General features: G+C 40.3%; 1 protein-coding gene across 1 annotated transcript; it reads left to right on the forward strand.

Annotated features, from left to right (window-relative positions):
* Positions 1-927: 927 nt before the first annotated feature.
* On the forward strand, positions 928-18,335 carry LOC125898080 (sodium- and chloride-dependent GABA transporter 2-like). Its single transcript, XM_049591722.1, has 14 exons — positions 928-1,592; positions 1,736-1,870; positions 2,117-2,257; positions 2,655-2,742; positions 3,008-3,140; positions 6,446-6,580; positions 7,714-7,817; positions 7,975-8,099; positions 9,075-9,187; positions 9,272-9,409; positions 13,418-13,520; positions 13,716-13,816; positions 14,231-14,401; positions 16,909-18,335. Exons 1-14 carry the CDS (start codon positions 1,415-1,417, stop codon positions 17,038-17,040), a joined length of 1,797 nt encoding a protein of 598 aa, XP_049447679.1. The 5' UTR covers positions 928-1,414; the 3' UTR covers positions 17,041-18,335.
* The last annotated feature ends 396 nt before the right edge of the window (positions 18,336-18,731 follow it).

The raw sequence follows: 18,731 nt of genomic DNA on the forward strand, positions 1-18,731 counted from the left end.
GACCCACTGTGAGGTCACTCAATGGATGTTTACTGCATGAACTTCATATAGGCCTACATTTCAACCCCTGGTTATATTCTGAATCTGCAGAGTTCAACTATTTAACTTTTTTAAGTTGTTGTTATTTACTTTTTATCAGAAAATGCAACAAACTCAAAAGCCTACATAAATCTATAGGCTACATGAGGCACAGTAATTTTACAAATATTTTATTTTCTCAACAAAATGTCTGAACAAGCAACAAGTAGGCTACAATTTTTAGAATAATGTTTTTTTTTAAGCCTAGAACAAGATGCCCCTATTGGCCCTACCCACTATCACTGTCCTGTGGAGGCAGGATTTGGGAAAAAGACACTCCTTGTATATTTTATTTGCCATTCACCTTGGGTTAGGCTCTGAGAAACTTGATAAATTGTTAGCCAACACCTGTATCTGCTAAGGGGTCAAATTATTTGCATTACTGTTTTAGTAGTCTGTGAGTAATGGAAGGTTATGTCAGTACAAAAATGCCCCAGCAAGCCCCACTCTCAGTTATTATGTAAGAAAGCAAGTTTATATCACTTCTGCAGCCTACAGATTTAAAGAAAAACTGTCAGAATTTACCCCCAAAATACACAATTTCGGATAGTTCTGTGGAGTTGTAATGTTTTGTAATATTTGCAACATAATTACAAAAAAAGTTTTATTAAAATGAGCATATGTCATTTGTTCAAAAGGTTAATGTGGAAAAAACTAACAACTGTGAGTACGTGCTTCATGTACAGCTCCATGTGTTGCAGGGCCCTGTGTGTATGATGCAGGGCGAATTAAGTGAGAGGTAGTGCCACCCAATGGTCGCACCTAGAACTGTGAATGACCACCTAACCAGCACAGTGGCTGAACTCATATAAAGAAAAGAAACCGAGACAAACAAGACATGACTGAAATACTACAGACGTCTACAGAATATTGGGACGCTAGACTACTTACTGATGCAAGAGTCATGGATACCTGCCAGCCTCAAAGTTTATTTGATTTCATTCTGCAAAGTGATTCTTATGATTTTTTTATGCTCAACTGAAACACATCACAAGTAACCTCGTCTGCTCTGATTTGCTGATCACGATCTATACCGCCCTCTTACACTTTAAGCTTCATTTACTCAGTGACTCCCACAGTCCCCAATGCACATCTACGCATCTTCAACGTAAATAGTTTGTGTCTCAGTCATCACCATTCTCAGTAACAGGACCAACACAGCCGCTCTCACTTCTGACACTTCACTTATAACAATCTGTAACACGTCTGCAACTTCACACTCCCACACTGCCAACATACAGTGTGTGGGGTTTTCACCAGAAGGCTCAAGATCTTAACTGGGCACAGGACAAACTTATCACTGCAGAGTGGTTTGAGGTGAATTTAAGGGGGAAAGATGGCCAAGAATGGCACCTGCACGCAGTTTGTGCCAAACGGACACCCACAGAAGAAAGACTTGGAGGGACGGGGGTACTGGGGGCACAAAGCCGAGTACATCCTGACTGTGATGGGCGCAATTATCGGACCTGGCAACGTTTGGAGGTTTCCTTATCTGTGTTACAGAAACGGCGGAGGTGAGTGATTTCACGCAGAAACTGCTGCTCCCAGTTTGAAATAGCACATCTGTGACAATTATTAATATCATTTTATACAATTAGTTTTCTAGTATAACATATTTTTTTCTCATTGCGAAGTAAAGACCCTCTCCTTTTTGCAGGTGTGTTCTTCATACCATACATCTTGTTCATGCTTACATGCGGAATACCCCTATTCTTCCTGGAGACTGCCTTAGGACAGTACACCAACCAGGGGGGGATCACGTGCTGGAGAAAGATTTGCCCGCTTTTCCAAGGTTAATGAAAAGCATCACTTTCTATATTAGTCCCTTTGCGCAGGACACTGGATGTAAACGGCGCGCGTAATTACGCACGAAGTCTATCCTTTTAACCACATCACCGTTTGTCACCTGAGTGCTTTGGAGCTATGATTTAATCTCAGCATGATGTTTATGTTCTAAATGATCTAATTACACCTTCTACGAAATACAGTGTTGAATGAATGGACAGAATATTATCACTGGTGTTTTTCCTTTTTTTAGGCATGGGCTATGCCAGCCACTTAATCATCTCATTCAGTGCCACCTCCTATATTGTCATCATGGCATGGGCGTTCTTTTACCTCTTCTCGTCCTTCAGCGCGGACTTGCCTTGGGCCACATGTGGAAATGAGTGGAACACAGGTAGGCTCCCCTCCAGACTTTAGTTTAATCATGCAGCACAATTCATACACAGCAGCAATTTAAACCGAGCAGATAAAAGATCAAAGAAGAAAAATGAAAGATTAAAAAGAAAGAGTGCATCAGGTCAGCTAAAAGAAGAGATAAAGTAGAGTGCAGTAGTGGAGTGGGTGTGGAATATTGTCTATACAATGAACAACTGGTATGAAGACTGTTGTTAGGTGAGATATAGAGAGTATGGTAATGCAGTGCAATATTGTTGGGGAAAACAAGCTGGGGATTTCATGTGTAACATAAAAAATGTAATCAATGTGTGATCCAACAAAGCATGTTTTAAATTCATGTTGTAATTTGAAGACGAGCATTTTTACATTCCTGGTGTTTTATTTTCTTCAACTAGATGCATGTGTGGACTTCAGCCATCCAAATCTGAGCCACAGCATGACATTCAGAGAGAATACCACTCTTCCTGTTGTGGAGTTCTGGCAGTAAGCATGTAGTCAACTCACAAGTTTAACTGAAGGCTATGTTTTCTTTCTTTCTTTCTTTCTTTCTTTTTCTTTCTCCCTCCCCTTTCTCTCCTCTCAGCCCTCCTCCTTTTTTTTTAGCCTGCCTCTGATTATCTTCTGTTCCTTTCTGTCACTCATCCACCATCTCATCCCGACGCTGAGTTCTTTCACCTCACCTTTCACCTGTCATTGTTAATTTTTGCTCTCCCTCTCACCCCCACCATCGCTCCCCTCCTCTGTCCAGGCACCGTGTATTGAAAATCTCAGGTGGTATTGAGGAGGTGGGCAGCTTGAGATGGGAACTGGTCTTGTGTCTCATCCTGACCTGGGTCATCTGCTACTTTTGCGTCTGGAAGGGCATCAAGTCGACAGGAAAGGTCAGTGAATAATATTCATAAATGTTTAACACAGTTTTGCACAAATCTCCCGCGAAAACACTGACCCAAATTAGGATTATTTTGTTATTTTTTCAGCTGCAAAATTTTGTGAATTTCAAGTTAAAGCTGAAGTCTTATTCAATCTGAGAACTACACATCTAGTTCACACTCCTCCAGACAATACATTAATCGTATTACAGTTACTTAATAGGACCATATGAGCTGGGTTTGGGCCAGAGGCTGCAAGTGTTTTAATCTGATATTTGAGTCGTAAAACAGCCATTTCAAGCAGCAGCTGTCCAGAGTGCTGATCCTGTTACTGTTAGCAGTACAGGAACTACAGGTTGCTTTCCATAATGTTAATATGTTTCCTCACTTCCCTCACTTGCTTGGTTTCCTCACGGCATAGCTCCACCCAGCGAGGATGTCAAAGAGATAGGGTGAGGAAGAGATGCTAGGACAGAGGAAGCGAAACTGCTGAACTAGAAATTCTTGGTTCTATAGTATCAGTCTTAAGCAACGTCAGTTACTGCGCCACATGTGGTGGTGCAGCATTTATACATCACTCCACTTGATGAAAGACCTTGGTATAGGACACACCTGTGTTTTTCTTGCTCTTGGCTCCTGCAGAAGCCTCTTCTCTCTTATGGCCTAGGGGTGCATTTAAAGGAATTAGAAGATCCAGAGAGGGAACAATTTCTGGGTCATAGGAGGAGAGAGGATACAAGGGACATAAGTTAGCATAATGAACAGTGCTCTATCTGAGAAATTCACCATCATCCACACTTCTGGTGGCCAACGGAAAGGTTAAGCTATTAAGGATTTGGTCCTATTTTACACGATTATCAGTGTTATCAACCCATTTAGGGTCCGGGCAGCTAAGCTGCCAGGACACTATTGTAATCCTAGTTCTTCTTCTTCTTCTTCTTCTTCTTCCAAGGAAAACATACTTCCCATGGGCGAAAACTCACCAAACTTTGCACAAAGGTGCAGTCTCATGCCAGATATCCTCAGCTGTAAACTCAAGCCAATAGTCCTGATGGTGGCGCTACAGCAAGCGTCTAAAGTTCAAAAATTTGAAACTTCATAACAAATCAACCATACGTGCTACAACTTCACAACTTTCATCAAACTGTAGCCCCAATACTGAAGAAACTTTTGTACATTACATTGTAACCTATTAAAAATTATGAAGTTCATCACTCTGTTTTTTTTTTCAAAAACTGTAAAACTTCTTAAACCTATCTCCTCCCACAATTTTTGCTCAATTGACACCAAACTTGTTACAGAGCATCTTCAGACTGTCCTACAAAAACTATGTTTCTCCGATTTTTGATTTATGAAAAATTGAGCCTACAGTTCATCAAAATGTTTGACTGTAAACGGTACTGTAAACATATACTTGCAAATTCTTGCTAAATAAATCTTCAATGTTCATGCAAAAAAATGATAAAATTCTAGAGTCTAGATGATGTGTGGCAAATTTCAGAATTTTATCTCAAAAACTGAATTTTTGACAGCATTTTGAATTTTGCTCTAATGTGAACAACTGGAGTCAGTGTAAAAATGGTAATTTTAAACATCAGTTTTTCACTTATGGAGCAAATCAATCATTGTTACAAACAAATTACCAACATCTCCATGCTGTCTAGATGCAATATATGTGTATTTTCAGATTTTTGTCTTAATAACTGAATTTTTTTTACAGTGGTTACAAATCTGCCTTTCCATGCACGGATGGCTGTTTTCCTACACAACAGTGAATGGCTTACTCAGTTTGTGAAGCCACTGTTGAGTTGCTACTTGCCAATTAGCTGAGAGCGGTAGATGACTGTCTTAGGTTCCAGAGGTTGCGGATTCAAGCCTCAACTGGTGCAGAATCCACATTGTAATGTAATCATCTTGTGCTCTAGCTTATTGCTTAAAATTGCCTGAGCCTGACTCATCGATGTGCAGCATCTACAAGTCTTATTCCTGCTAGAAAATCTGCCTTCTCGTGCTTGAAAATAAACCAAACTTTGCACAAAGATCCAGTGTCAATACTTCAGTGTGAAACCATCTGAGGCTTCTCACTTTGCACATAGCTCAACTAGTTAAACATCAGTTTTTCACTTATGGAGCAAATCAATCATTGTTAAAATAAATTACCAACATCTCCATGCTGTCTAGATGCAATATGTGCATTTCCAGATTTTTGTTTTGATAACTGAATTTTTTACAGTGGTTTGAAATCTGCTTTTCCATGCATGGACGGCTGCTAAACCTGCACGTCTGGCTTAGTCAGTTTGTGAAGCTACACATGAATTGTCACTGACTAATTAGCTCAGTGAGATAGAAACTGATCCTTAGTCTCAGAGGTTGTGAATTCAAGCCTCAGCTGATGCAAAAGGCAGATTGTGTTACTAAATTCCTAAATGTCTTTCATTCTTCTGCTTGTTGCTCAGAAGTTGCCTAAAAATGCCCAGACCCGACCCATCGCTGCGCAGCAGCTATAATTTGTTTTTAGTCTTGTGTTACTGTAAGTGTCTCATTACAGTGGAGTGTTTAAGGCTGTGTGTGTGTTGGCAGTAGTCACTGTTGTTTCATACCTGCTTGCAACATGAAAATAATCTTTGAAATATTTCACTGGCTCAGTTTGGCTGACAAGTTTACTTTAGGGTGAGAAGTTTCTGAGGAGTTAGCAAGGTTGTGGTTAGAGTGGTTGCACAATCGTAGGAGTCGGTAGTTTCAGAGTTGTTAAGGTCACAATGTGAGTCACTGACCCACCTGGCCACCATGTGAGTCGTAAGTCGTAAGTTGTCTGGGGAGGGAAAACCATCTTTCCTCCCTGGCCAAGATGTGCACATTGCTGTCCTCAATGGAGTGTGCCTTCTCCTGTAGATGTAAGTGGACAGCCAAGTCTTGACCCGAGGAGGTGGCTCCCCTGTGCTGTGCCCTGCGCTTGTGGAGTGGTTGTTTTGTCTCCCCAATGTATAAATCTGTGCATTCCTGGCTGCACTGAACTGCATGCACTACATTACTCTGCTCATGTCTGGGTGTTTTGTCCTTGGGGTGGACAAGTTTCTGTCTCAGTGTGTTACTGGGTTTAAAGTCACAGGGATGTGGTGTTTGTTTCTCAGACACTCCTGCGACATAAGGAATGACAATATCCTGTGTTTGCCTACAGTTGCCAACGATATAGCACTTACAATTACCATGACCTGGATGACTGAGAATCTTCACCGACAAACATATAGAGTGCTGTTCTTTTTCGCTGCTGAATGGTGTGAGCTGACTAACTTTATGTATTTTTTCTTTACTTTCAGGCAGCTTTCTTCACAGCCACCTTCCCCTACATTATGCTGCTGATTTTGCTTATACGTGGTGTTACCCTACCAGGGGCATTGGACGGGATCATTTACTACCTCTACCCTGATATCTCCCGCCTTTATGATCCCCAGGTAAGAGCACAGATGTGATCTTTGGAGCAGGACCGCTATATTATGTCTTCTGCACAGAGTAATGTTCATACCCACATGACTTTGTTGACAAAAGGAAATGTTGGCATAGTACGTTTCTGCAAACCACGGATATTTTACATTTCCATGATGTAGATATCAACATTTTAAAAGACATAGTTCTGTATACATGTATATGAGCTAACTTTGTCATCAGAAAGAGATGGTGGATGGTGTGACATCGAGGTGAGGTGCCAAGCTGCAGACCACCCACAAAAACTGGGTGATTTATAGCAAGACAACGGAGGCATTTCTAGCAGCAATTGTGCCACCAGATTTAGTTGTTTTTTAGCAAGGCACGGGCAGCATTTCCATCTACAATTGTTGCACCAAACGTAGTGTTTTTTAAGGAGACATCCACAGCTTTCCAGCTGCATTGTCACTAAACATGGTGTTTTTTAGCAATACATCCATGGCATTTCCAGCTGTGATTGTGACCAAAACTGACTGATTTTTAGCAAGACTTCGATTGCATTTCTAGCTGCAATTAAGGTATAAAATCTGGGTGTTTTTTAGCAAGACATCCACAGCATACAGCCACAATTGTGCCACTACAATGGATTGTTTTTTGCGAGACATTAGCTGCATTTCCAGCAGTGATTTTGCCACCAAAACTGGGTGTGTTTTAGTGAGATATCCATGGCATTTACAGCTGTAATTGTGCCACCAAAACTGACTGATTTTTTAGCAAGACATCAATAGCATTTTCTAGCTGCAATTAAGGCATAAAATCTGGGTGTTTTTTTAGCAAGACATCCACAGCATACAGCCACAGCATACAGCCACAATTGTGCCACTACAATGGGTTGTTTTTTGCAAGACATTAGCTGCATTTCCAGCAGTGATTTTGCCACCAAAACTGGGTGTGTTTTAGTGAGACATCAGTGGTGTTTCCAGATGCAATTATGCCACCAAAACTGTGCGATTCTTAGCAACACAACGTTATTGAAATGTGAAGTTTCAGCATATTCGCCACATAACTACATGCTAATGTTACATATCCATGGTTTGCAGATGCTAACGCAAATGGCAACATATATTCTGGTGACTGGACTGAAATTGTTGGACCTTTTCAGGTGTGGATGGATGCTGGCACTCAGATCTTCTTCTCCTATGCCATCGGCCTTGGGTTCCTAACGTCTCTTGGGAGTTACAACACTTACAACAATGACTGTTACAGGTAAGATCAGTCTGTCAAAACTTAAGTGCTGCAATGCCAAGGAGTAAAACATTTGAGTTTAAATCAGTTCATGGGTCACTAATTAATGTTGAATCCTTTCATTCATTCCTCAACTGCTTACACATTTCTGTACTCACTGTATTCATTTTTCTTTCAGGGACTGTTTTTTCTTGTGTCTGCTAAACAGTGCAACCAGCATTGTGTCAGGCTTCGCCATTTTCTCTGTTTTGGGTTTCATGACCAAAGAACAAGGAGTGGATATTTCTGAAGTAGCCGAATCAGGCAAGTATGGACTTAGCGAAGTTCAACTTCATAGTCAGCAGTAGAGTGAAAAACCGATATAACATATTTCCTGTTCAGCTTATTGGGGGAGCTTTTAGTATAAATCGCGACACACTGCACCTGCTTAGTGTTACCTTTTCACCCTGTGTGGAAAACTGTGCCAAATCATGCCAGGAATCTTCATCCGTGTCCTCTGATCTTTCCACCTAAGAAGCTTACTGGTAGACCTGATACAGCTTCTTCTGTCATCTTTTTTTCTTCAGCTTTCACTTCACCTGAGTATGATTACTGGTAACAAGCAGGCAGCAGGAATTCAAAGCAGAGGACAAAACTAAAAAAGGTTAATGATTTAGGTTTGGCATCAATCATGACATTAATTGTGGAAAATCATGAATCTCTGAGTTACTTTGACATTTTTGGCAACCACTCAGGATCATAACTGCACCTCAGATGCTCAAATTTGTCACACGACTTGTAGACATTTGCAGCTGAAGTGTGAAGGCAGAATATCAAAACATTCACACCTTTCTTGGCTTAACAGTATTCCTGCTTAGCTTTGTCAAATCAAGCATCTTAGCATGCTGACGTTAGCATTAGCTCAAAGCACCATAAATGTTAGTGAGATTAGTTAGATTTTAAATTGGAAAACATTGTCAAGGCTAAGATTTTAACTATTTAAACTAATGATGCTGCAACATTCCCAGTTCTTCTTTACTTAGCAGTGTTTTCAGTCTTGTCTTTCTTGACGTGACATTACAAATGTTCAATTTATCAAATTGACTTCCACCATTTATTTTAATATTCTTTAAATCAGATTTAATCACTCATAAGCTTATGGAATTCACATATTTAAAAGAGAGAAAATTCTCAATATACGAAAAGTGAAAATTGCACACACACAGGTGATATTCTTGTGTGTTGCCCGATCATTTATGTTTGTGTTATATCTCATTACAATCTTTATTCGTACTGTAGGTCCAGGGTTGGCATTCATTGTCTACCCACGTGCTGTAGCCATGATGCCCATGCCACAGGTCTGGTCGGTGTGCTTCTTCCTTATGATTATTCTGCTCGGATTGGACAGCCAGGTACCAGCCAAACCTCTCTGAATAAATAAATGAAGGATTGAATAGATGAACGAAGGCCCTGATTCTCTTTCCTCTCACTTCCAGTTTGTTGGTCTGGAGTGTCTGATGACATCACTGACTGATCTGTTCCCGTCTTACCTGCGCCAAGGCGTTAGACGTGAGCTGGTTCTGCTGGGTATCTGCAGTACCTGCTGTTTGCTCGGACTCTCCCTGGTCACTGAGGTTAGTACTGCACACTCGGAGTGAGACAGTTAGCAAAACAATCCCCTGTTATTGCACCCAATGTGCTTTAGTCAGTGGCACAATGTTACAGGAGGCACAGCAGAGAAAGCAGTGGATAGAGGTCAATCTAAGTTACACATAAAGTGATTTAAAAGATGATACAAAGACTAAGAACTTCTGTCTTACGGTAACAAAATCCACCAAAGGGTGTCTCTAAAGTGCACAAATTAAAGGGCCAGTGTGTAAAATGGGTTGAAAACAGTGACATCAGTGGTCAAATTCTAGATTGCAGGGCTCACTCGCTCACCCCTCCCGTCGGGTAAATGACGGTGGCCTCGTAGCCTTAGTGTGGCCTTGCGCACGAGTTTTTCAGGAGTAGGTCTATCTAGCGACGAGGTGAATGTTTATTTAGAAATCTAAACCATGTTACGATATTGTAATGAATCCCTCACGAGCAGGAGACCAGAGGAGCGTTCGGGAAAAAGGCCAGTTTATTTGAGCACTCCAGAAACTACGGTAACACTCCAGGGGGTAAAAGACTCCGTCCCAAACTCTGACTCTTCTAGCGTAACAGACACGCTTCATAACTTTACACACATACTCGTTTACCATACTGAGTGGGGACCCCCCTCCCCTCTCTGCTCAATCTCCAGCCCGCACACTGACTGACAGCGTAGCCGGTAAACAGAGCTCAGCTGTTTATTTAGCCTAGCAATATCTCCGGACTATAGTAGCTGCAATGGACGACTTTGAACGCGATTTTGAAGAGTTTCTTGTAGCGGACACAGACCCAGAGCCATACCTGTTTGAGCGGGCGAGAAGCGAGGCTGAATACACAGAATGGGATTCGGTGCTACCATCTTTGGGGAGACATATCATCAGGAGGAAAAGCGCCGCAGAGAGTGCATCACAAGGAGTGAAGTTACGTCTTCTTTTCCTCGCAGATGACGGTTCGGGGTCATTCTCTCCTGTTGCGTGGCAAGTGTGGTCCATTCGCAAACTTTATAACTAAAAAAACTTTTCACTACTCTCCATTGACGAACTACTAACACTCTCTGCTGTTTCCTCCTCCTTCTTCCTTCCTTCCGCTGTCTTCGTTGGTCCATTTATACACGCGAAACGCGTTCTCCGGCTGGCTGGATTGTCCGCTCGGGCTGCCTTACATACATGGCGGCGCAAGATGGCGACCTCTCTAAAGCAAGGCCCTTGATATATATATATATATATATATGTATAAAAGCATAATTATAAGGCTACGAAAACCAAACGAATTTTATTTTTTATAAACATATTGATGGGTAGAAGATTCAGATTCAGATTGACAATAAACCATGCCAAATATTACACACTGGCCCTTTAATGCATTGTATTTTTACTTTAATATGCACTAAGCAATGAAGTACAACAATATCCATTTATTGTTTTTCCGAGTGGTTAAATGCTGGACTTAATCTTGGTCTGGAACAGTCATTGCTTGGCTGCCAATCTAGCTGTTTCCTGTCCAGTCTTTACGCTAAGCCACACAAATCGGCTGTAGGCTCCTTCTTCATGTTTAAGGGACATCACACTCAAGGCAAGAAATTAATTTCTTTGTTACTGTGGATGGAAAATTGGACACCTGCCAAATGCTGCTATTTCTTTCCCATTGTGTGCACTGCAATGCTGTCTGCCAGAATGGATCCTGTGCTCTGTAGCTACAGTGTTAGAAAGGTACTAAGAGATTAAACTTTTCACCCATTCTGAATCTTGTGACCCTTGCAGTCTGAATGCAAGGCCGCTTTGAAAAAATGAAAGGCTTTAAAGATGCATTTGATTAGACTGGGCTTACTGCGCAAAACAAGTTGCAGAAACAGAAGTCCACAAAGAATTGGGAGACGGTAGCTACATCCATTGTTTTTAAGGTCTGTGTTTATGACATTCATGTGGATTTCATGTGAGCTTGGCATATCTCCCTTGCCCCCGTCCACCCTAGAAACTTCTTGAATGCGTCTGGGGATTTTTCATCACAGCTTTTGCTATACTCCTACCTGCAGCTCCATCACTATGGTCTCTCCCCACTTCCTGCCCAATTTATCGCTGGCTGGTTGATGTAAAATGCTTCACTTCCAGTGAGCCAATGCAGGAAATTGGCCACAGAGACCAGAACTCTGGTATACTGTGAAATACAGAGGGCTTTCCCTGTTGGTGATGGGCTTAATCAGCATTGTCATTCATTTCTTCATTTTAATAAAGCACTTTGTAACTGTTTAAAAAGGTGCTATATAAATAAAGTTTATTGTTATTATTCTAATTATAAATGCAGAGGCACTCAAGGTACTGCACACTTACTTACAGAGAGATAAAAATTGGCCCCAGATGTACTCAGACCTGTCTCTGTTGCTCTGCTGGAGGGCTTGAAGGAAAGCCTGCCAAATCCTCGAGCACAGGCTAGCCAGCTCTTTGAGGTTACTGTATAACACTATGTTACATTCCAACTTGTCTAGGAAGTTTCAGGAGTAACCGTAATAATTAAATAAACAATACATACCGGAGAGGGAAAAAATGAAGCGCTGGTAGGATTTACGTAAGCCAAATGTTTTATTAACTAAACAAAAATGTAAACTCGAACACAAAACAATCCTCCAGAAACTGAGGATGATAAGAACGAACTATAAACTGAAAACAGTCCACTCAAAAGGAGGGACGCAATGCACAATCAATACAACTCAGAAAACACCAGATCTTAGACACTAAACGGTATATCACTACACACTGGTATTACACTAACACAATGCGAGGAGGTACACTAAAACACGTGGTGGTGAGACGGTTCCCAGGAGCACTAGCGGTCCACTGACAGCCGGCGGCCTCGGTCCACTCTCCTTTATCCTTCACCTGATTGGCACCAGCTGCGAGGCACCATTCAGGGAACACACCTGCAACACGCACCTGTAACAAACAAACACAAAGACACCCACACACACACACACACACACACACACACACACACACACACACCACAAACTCTACGGCACGTAACACACTAATTAATCTTTCTCACTTTAGGAGTCATAGTCTTTAGTATAAAAGCCAAAAGGAGTGGCAGAGCTGTCAAATAGCTTCATCTCACAACAGTCATGATGTGAAGATGGAGGCTACGTATATTTAAAAAGGCCAAGGCTGACTTGGTTTCACACGGAACACAAACAGAGGTCTCTGGGGTCAAAGTCCTGTGTCCACATACCCTCCTTTGCACCCATCATGAGGAAGGACCAACCCAGTCTCACTCCTAACTCATCCAGTACCGACATTTGCTCAGTGGCCCTGGGCAGCAACGTGTTTTGACACACTAGGCAACTAGTGTAGTAAAAGAGAGTCCACATAGGGCAGATGGAAGGAGAGGTGGATGGGTCAAAGAAACTCAAGACTTCTACCAGGAGGCTGCTGTTCATGTTCCATGTGAAACCAAAATTCATTCGAGTTATTTTGATAACAACATGGTGAGATTATGTGAAATTACGTTATGTTGGTAACAAACATAGTTATTTTAAGCCAAACCATGATGTTGTTTTCTCCACCTGAACATGTACTCAAGTTGCCTAAACCTAAGGCAGTAAACGTAAAATGATTTTTACCTCTCTTCTATGTTTATTTTGAAAAGAGACTGTCTGCATTTAACAAGCAAAAACTGTACATTTCTTGTGAAAATGAAAGTTTAATTTGAAAAGACACAACAAGTAACAAGTATCAATTGACATGCTATCCCTGTGCATCTGAAACTGACGCAGGAGGGGTGCCTAGGGTGTCATATTTTGAAGTGTAACGCCACTGACCAAGTGTTGGTATATGACGAGTTTAGAGTGAGAGTGAGCTGCAACCAAAGCTAATGCTAATCAGATTATAAAAAGGACCATTTTGAAGCTCATGCCCATGTTTTAAGCTTACTTTGCCAGTTAATATGAAGAGGCTGATTATGTTGTGGGTTCAGTGTTGTAAGACAACAGTTAATAGTTCCATCCTTGTTCTTAGGGAGGGATGTACCTGCTCCAGCTGTTGGACCACCACGTCTGTAGCGGCACCACCCTGATCCTCCTCTCTCTCTGCCAGTCTGTCAGCATTGCCTGGGTGTACGGTAAGTCAAAGATAATTCAACCAACCATGCACAGACTACGTCCTCTTGACAAACAGACACAACTCTTCTTCAGATTATGATAAACTTATAACCTTTTTTTAACGGGGCAACAACCACTGTATGCACGCATGGTATGCCTGTAAATTCATCTCAAAGCTGAGGTTGTACTTTCTAATATCTTTCCTTTCCCTAAAGGTGCTGACCGTTTCTATGGCAACATCACGGACATGATCGGTTATCGCCCGTATCCAGTGATGAAATACTGCTGGAGCTACATCACTCCCCTCTTCTGTTTTGTAAGAGTCCTTTCATTCACTCCATGTGTTGATATCTTACTCATGCCTGTTTCCCTTTGATGAATGATACATATGTATACATCCATGGGAGAAAAGGAGGACCAACCACAGTTAGAATTATGTGCATATTAATCACAGGCAATGCACATATCGTCTTACCTCTTTCCCTTTTCACCCTTGAAGCTAACTTGCAATCCTTCCCAGCAGAACTTTACACCCCAGTGCCCCCATTTAACTGGTGTAAATATGCATCAGATTCATGAAAGGATTTATATTTATGTTCTAATTATATTCCCTCCCCCTGTGGTTCTGTATGACTTGCAAGGTTAAAGTTAAGTCGCTGTCTTGTCTTCTGCACGCAACAGTTATGTAAATACAGACCGTGATGTAACAGTTTGTCTCCTCTAACCACAGGGCACATTCATCTTCTCCATTGTCAAATACTCCCCGCTGAAGTTCAGCAACACTTATGTTTATCCACTCTGGGCCAACATCTTGGGCTGGTTTATTGCCACTGTCTCGCTCTCTCTCATCCCGTTGTTTGTGGTATATAGAATGATGCATGGAAAAGGAACTCTTCGGCAGGTGAGCACAGGCATCTTGTTTCTCTTTGAATTGTAAAAGCACTGTTTAGTAATATTACTCAAAAAAAAATACAATGGAAAGCTGAGCATCTGACAAAACTAACCACTGACACACTTGTTGATCATTCAAACTTTTAGCCCCGGATATAGATGACGCTCATTTTGTGTTTGTTGCCAGTGCAAATCCAACTGTGCTGACATACATTTATGAAGTAAACAGTGCTTAAAATGTGCTTTGATATGGTTAAAGGTTGTTTGAGTGCGCGTTCCATTATTCACAGAGAGCACTGTGATCTGGATGACTGACATAGTTAAATGTGTTTGTGTTGGCCACTCTCAAACCTTGGCTGTACATCTTAGTGTATAGAACAGGATTCCTGGCCTCTTACCAGGATTTCTCAATAGGATTTCTCAGAAACTCTTCTATATGGATGGCTTACAGGCAAAACCTGTGGGATGCTACTTGAAACAACAAATGAACTTTTGTTTTGGAATGAAATCAACCTTGCAGTTGCAGTGTAAGCCTGGCAGTGGTGAAAAGTCATCACAGTTATTCAAGTGCCACATTTAATATGATTTACCATTTTCCATATATTTGCTACATTTCAGAGGCACATATATACATTTTACTCTTTCATGTGTTTGACAACATAATTAACTTTACTAATCCCTGGGGGGAAATCCAGAAGCATCCCAACTCAGTAGTTAAACTAGCCCCGCCTTACCAGCTATCACATTAAAGTGATTCACAGTATGTTTACACTAATGCATCAATAATGAGAATCCATTTTTCATAATGGGTACTTTTATTCTTGTCACTTTAGGTATATTTACCTGAGACCTGAGTCTTGTAAATATATAGTCTCGTAAAAAAAATTGAAAACGTACAATGACTGGATTATTGATTATGTGTGTTTATACATGTGTCTTATTCCTCTGTGTCACAGAGCTCCACTGTTGTAGAAACAGAAACATCAGGAACAGGAACAACAGGAACATCAGAAACACACTAGCCACATAGTTGCACTGTTGTCACATCCATTCATTACAATGAATGATCATTTCAATTTAATCCCACATGCACTGTCCTGCTGCTGTAAATGCTCCCCAATATAGAAAATATGTACTGATCCACAGCTCATAACAGTCCCAAGCAATTGCAAGAATTATTATTAGGATAGAAACAACAGCAAATGAGGAATCAACAGATTTAACTTAACAAGGTAGCAAACAAACAAATTATAATAATACAAAAAGACAAACAAAAAGAGTGTGGTATGTGCAAAATTGCCAGTCTCATCTTCTTTTTTCTCTTTCCCTAATACCCTCCACATACACTCCTCTCTTGCTTTTCCCTAATGTTGGATTCTTTTTATTCATTTATTATTTCATTTATTTGATGGGGTCAGGGGCTTTGGGTGGCCACCTATGTCACCCACAAGTTCATTTGCCACTGGTGCCCAGCTGTTTTAGTATTACTTTTTTTTTTTTTAAACTGAAATTATTTACTGGTGATCCATTTTTAACGACGTCCTCAGATGGAACGAATAGGCTTGGAGCTTAGAGCCATAAAGTCAGAAAGTATTGAGGCATGGACTAACGCATTGTTATATAGAATATCACCCATAGACTGTAAAAATAATGGACAAAGCTACCATGATGTCACCCACTGGTTTGTAGACTCTGTTTTTAAGCCTTAAATTCAGCATTATGGCTGTCGCCATCTTGGTTTTTGGTGCCAGAAGTGATCATATTTCAGCAAAAGGATGGCATTGTGAAGGAGCTAGGGGTGGATCTTGCCAGAAAGGGGGAAATTAGATATAGAGACCAAAACTGTTTTTTGTACCAGGCTGTAAACATGTTTATTTCTGCTGTAAAGTTGGGCATTTTGACATGAGAGTCCACGGGGATTGACTGGCTTCTGGAGCCAGCCTCAAGTGGCCGTTCACAGAACTGCAGCTCATGGTACTTCCATGTTGGCTTCATTTTCCAGCCCTGGAGGTTGGTGCTTGATGCCACCACTCCCATCATTTACTACACAGATACATTAAGCAGTTTTTTGTCGGTCGGTTGTACTTTATCGACTTATTACTGCATCATATTGGTTGGGTGTAAGCATGTCGCTGTTTTTTTTTAAGGTTCCACAACACTCATGACAGTTGAGTACAGCAAAGCATAGGCTTGTCCAAAGTAGTGCAAATTAAAAAACTTCAAATTGCAAAATAAATAAATAAAATTATATATATATATATATATATATATATAGTAATGATAAATAAATTTTAAAAAAAATGAAGAAGTTGTAATAAAAAATATAATAAAGGTGATTAAGTATAATGTGAAAAATTGTTTTAAAAAGGCAAATCATTTCTACTGTACACTATCATCATATGAACATAAAGGCATAATAGTGCACATAAAAATCTGTCCTAATATGCACAGGACACAGTGTGTTATCCTCAGCTATTCAATGAATTTCTTTTCACTCTTGTATCTCTTTTTCTTCAGCGATTCTTGTTGCTCTGCCAACCTGTGGAGGACCTCCCCTTGGATCAAAAATATCATACACCTGCAACCAATGGCACTGCTGCCCACACAGAGCTCAAACCTTTTGCCGAAAATGGGGAGCTCGCTCAGTGAACACAAACACGAGTTCTTCAACAGCAATAATATATTGTAAAATCATTCCAGAACATGTCTCAGGGGGTGCGTTCTTGCATTTGTTTCTGCAGTGAAGCAATCTCAGACCCCGACGGACTGCTCTAGCTTTTTCAAAAGAAATTTGACAAATACCTTTAATATTTAAGTTTAAGAGTGGGAAGAAAGTAAAGGACTTTGATTATTATCTTTTGTTTTAATCCAAACTTTAACATTAAGCCGTCTGATAGATTCGGGCCCTTGCCTCAACACCAACTCAACACCACTACAGTTATTAGCTTAACTAATTTTTAAAAAATGTAACCTTGCAGGAATAATCAGACTGTCTCATTTGTTAAGGATGAATTTAAATTGTTTCTAAAGAATATGGACTTCACAGGATCACAGCTGTAAATGGATTCTGTGATTCAGTACACATGCAAACATGCCAACATCTCAAAAAATATTGACCAAGAAAGCATTATACTGTTTAACTGTGCATGAAACATGAGCCCATTTTGTATGTTAGAACATAAATCTTTATATAACCTCTTATACCTCTTCAAACTATAAGTGCCTTAAGTCTTTTTTTCTGTTCTTGCTCTCTGTGAAGTGTCTTTGAGTATCCTGAAAAGCGCTGTATAAATCCAGTGTATTATTATTAATATTAAGACAACTTATTTAGGTTTATCAGCTTGATATAAAGGTAGGTGTGGGTTTCTACAGCTACAGAATAGAATATTTAACGTGGTTCTACCCAGGTATAGCCATTTATACTGGACTGTCAGTCAAGAGTACATATTTTCACTATCATTTACATAGAAACAAGGGGCCAGATGTATGATGATGTGTTATTGTCTTTGCAGGCTCCACAGTATTCTGTCAATCACAGACATATTTGAGAAATTAATTTTAAATGATTTATGAGTGGTAAAATTCCATCACTCTCTGAATTTAAATTTGAGCCATCATTAACCTGCCGATGATTAATTTAATCCTGAACTGTGAAGCACTTTGTCAGGTTAGTTTCAACATGAACACTATTAATCGCTGGTCATCCCTCTAACATTTAATAATTGATAAAACAGAATCAGGCATTATGTGCGGCTTTATAAACCTGACAAAAAGATGTGCATATTTCTTCCTGTGGGCACAGTCGTCAGTCTGTTCAGATTTTTATGCATCTGGCCCTCGGTACTTTGTTATGTGTTTTCATGTGTTATTATGTTATGTATTTTGTCTACTTGCTATATTGAACTATGGATAAACAAATAAAAATGGATGAAAGATGGTGAAAATTGTCAGGTGTCAGTTAATGTGATCACTTTGTTATGTTACATAAATTATTCAGAAATACAAAAGCAGGTCCGCTCATCAGAAAATGCTCCTTTTGGAAATTCTAATCATATCACCATGTGATGTTACGAGCACCAGCCCTTCATCAGACCTGAACAAGGTAAGGAGACACACCTCTAATGGTGGTCGCCCAACAGATCATGTGATAACACATGTAGCCATACAGAAACACACTGCAAAACCAGAATACAATTACAAAAAACATACATTTATAAACAGCCAGCAGTGCCTAAAGTATCACCTTGAATATCACACGACTGAAACATCAGGTTAAAAAACTGTCATAATGACATGCAAATTCAAGGTGAAATAGTAGAGGAAGATGTTCTTTAAAAATA

The sequence above is a fragment of the Epinephelus fuscoguttatus genome, linkage group LG12 (genome assembly GCF_011397635.1).
Source record: "Epinephelus fuscoguttatus linkage group LG12, E.fuscoguttatus.final_Chr_v1".
In the NCBI taxonomy this organism is placed as follows: domain Eukaryota; kingdom Metazoa; phylum Chordata; class Actinopteri; order Perciformes; family Serranidae; genus Epinephelus; species Epinephelus fuscoguttatus.

Excerpts from the sequence above, each read along its gene's own strand:
- LOC125898080 (XM_049591722.1), top strand. The coding sequence starts at position 1,415 with ATGGCCAAGAATGGCACCTGCACGCAGTTTGTGCCAAACGGACACCCA. Across the intron at positions 2,258-2,654 it reads TGGAAATGAGTGGAACACAG|ATGCATGTGTGGACTTCAGC; the intron begins GTAGGCTCCCCT and ends TTCTTCAACTAG. Across the intron at positions 13,817-14,230 it reads TCACTCCCCTCTTCTGTTTT|GGCACATTCATCTTCTCCAT; the intron begins GTAAGAGTCCTT and ends CTCTAACCACAG.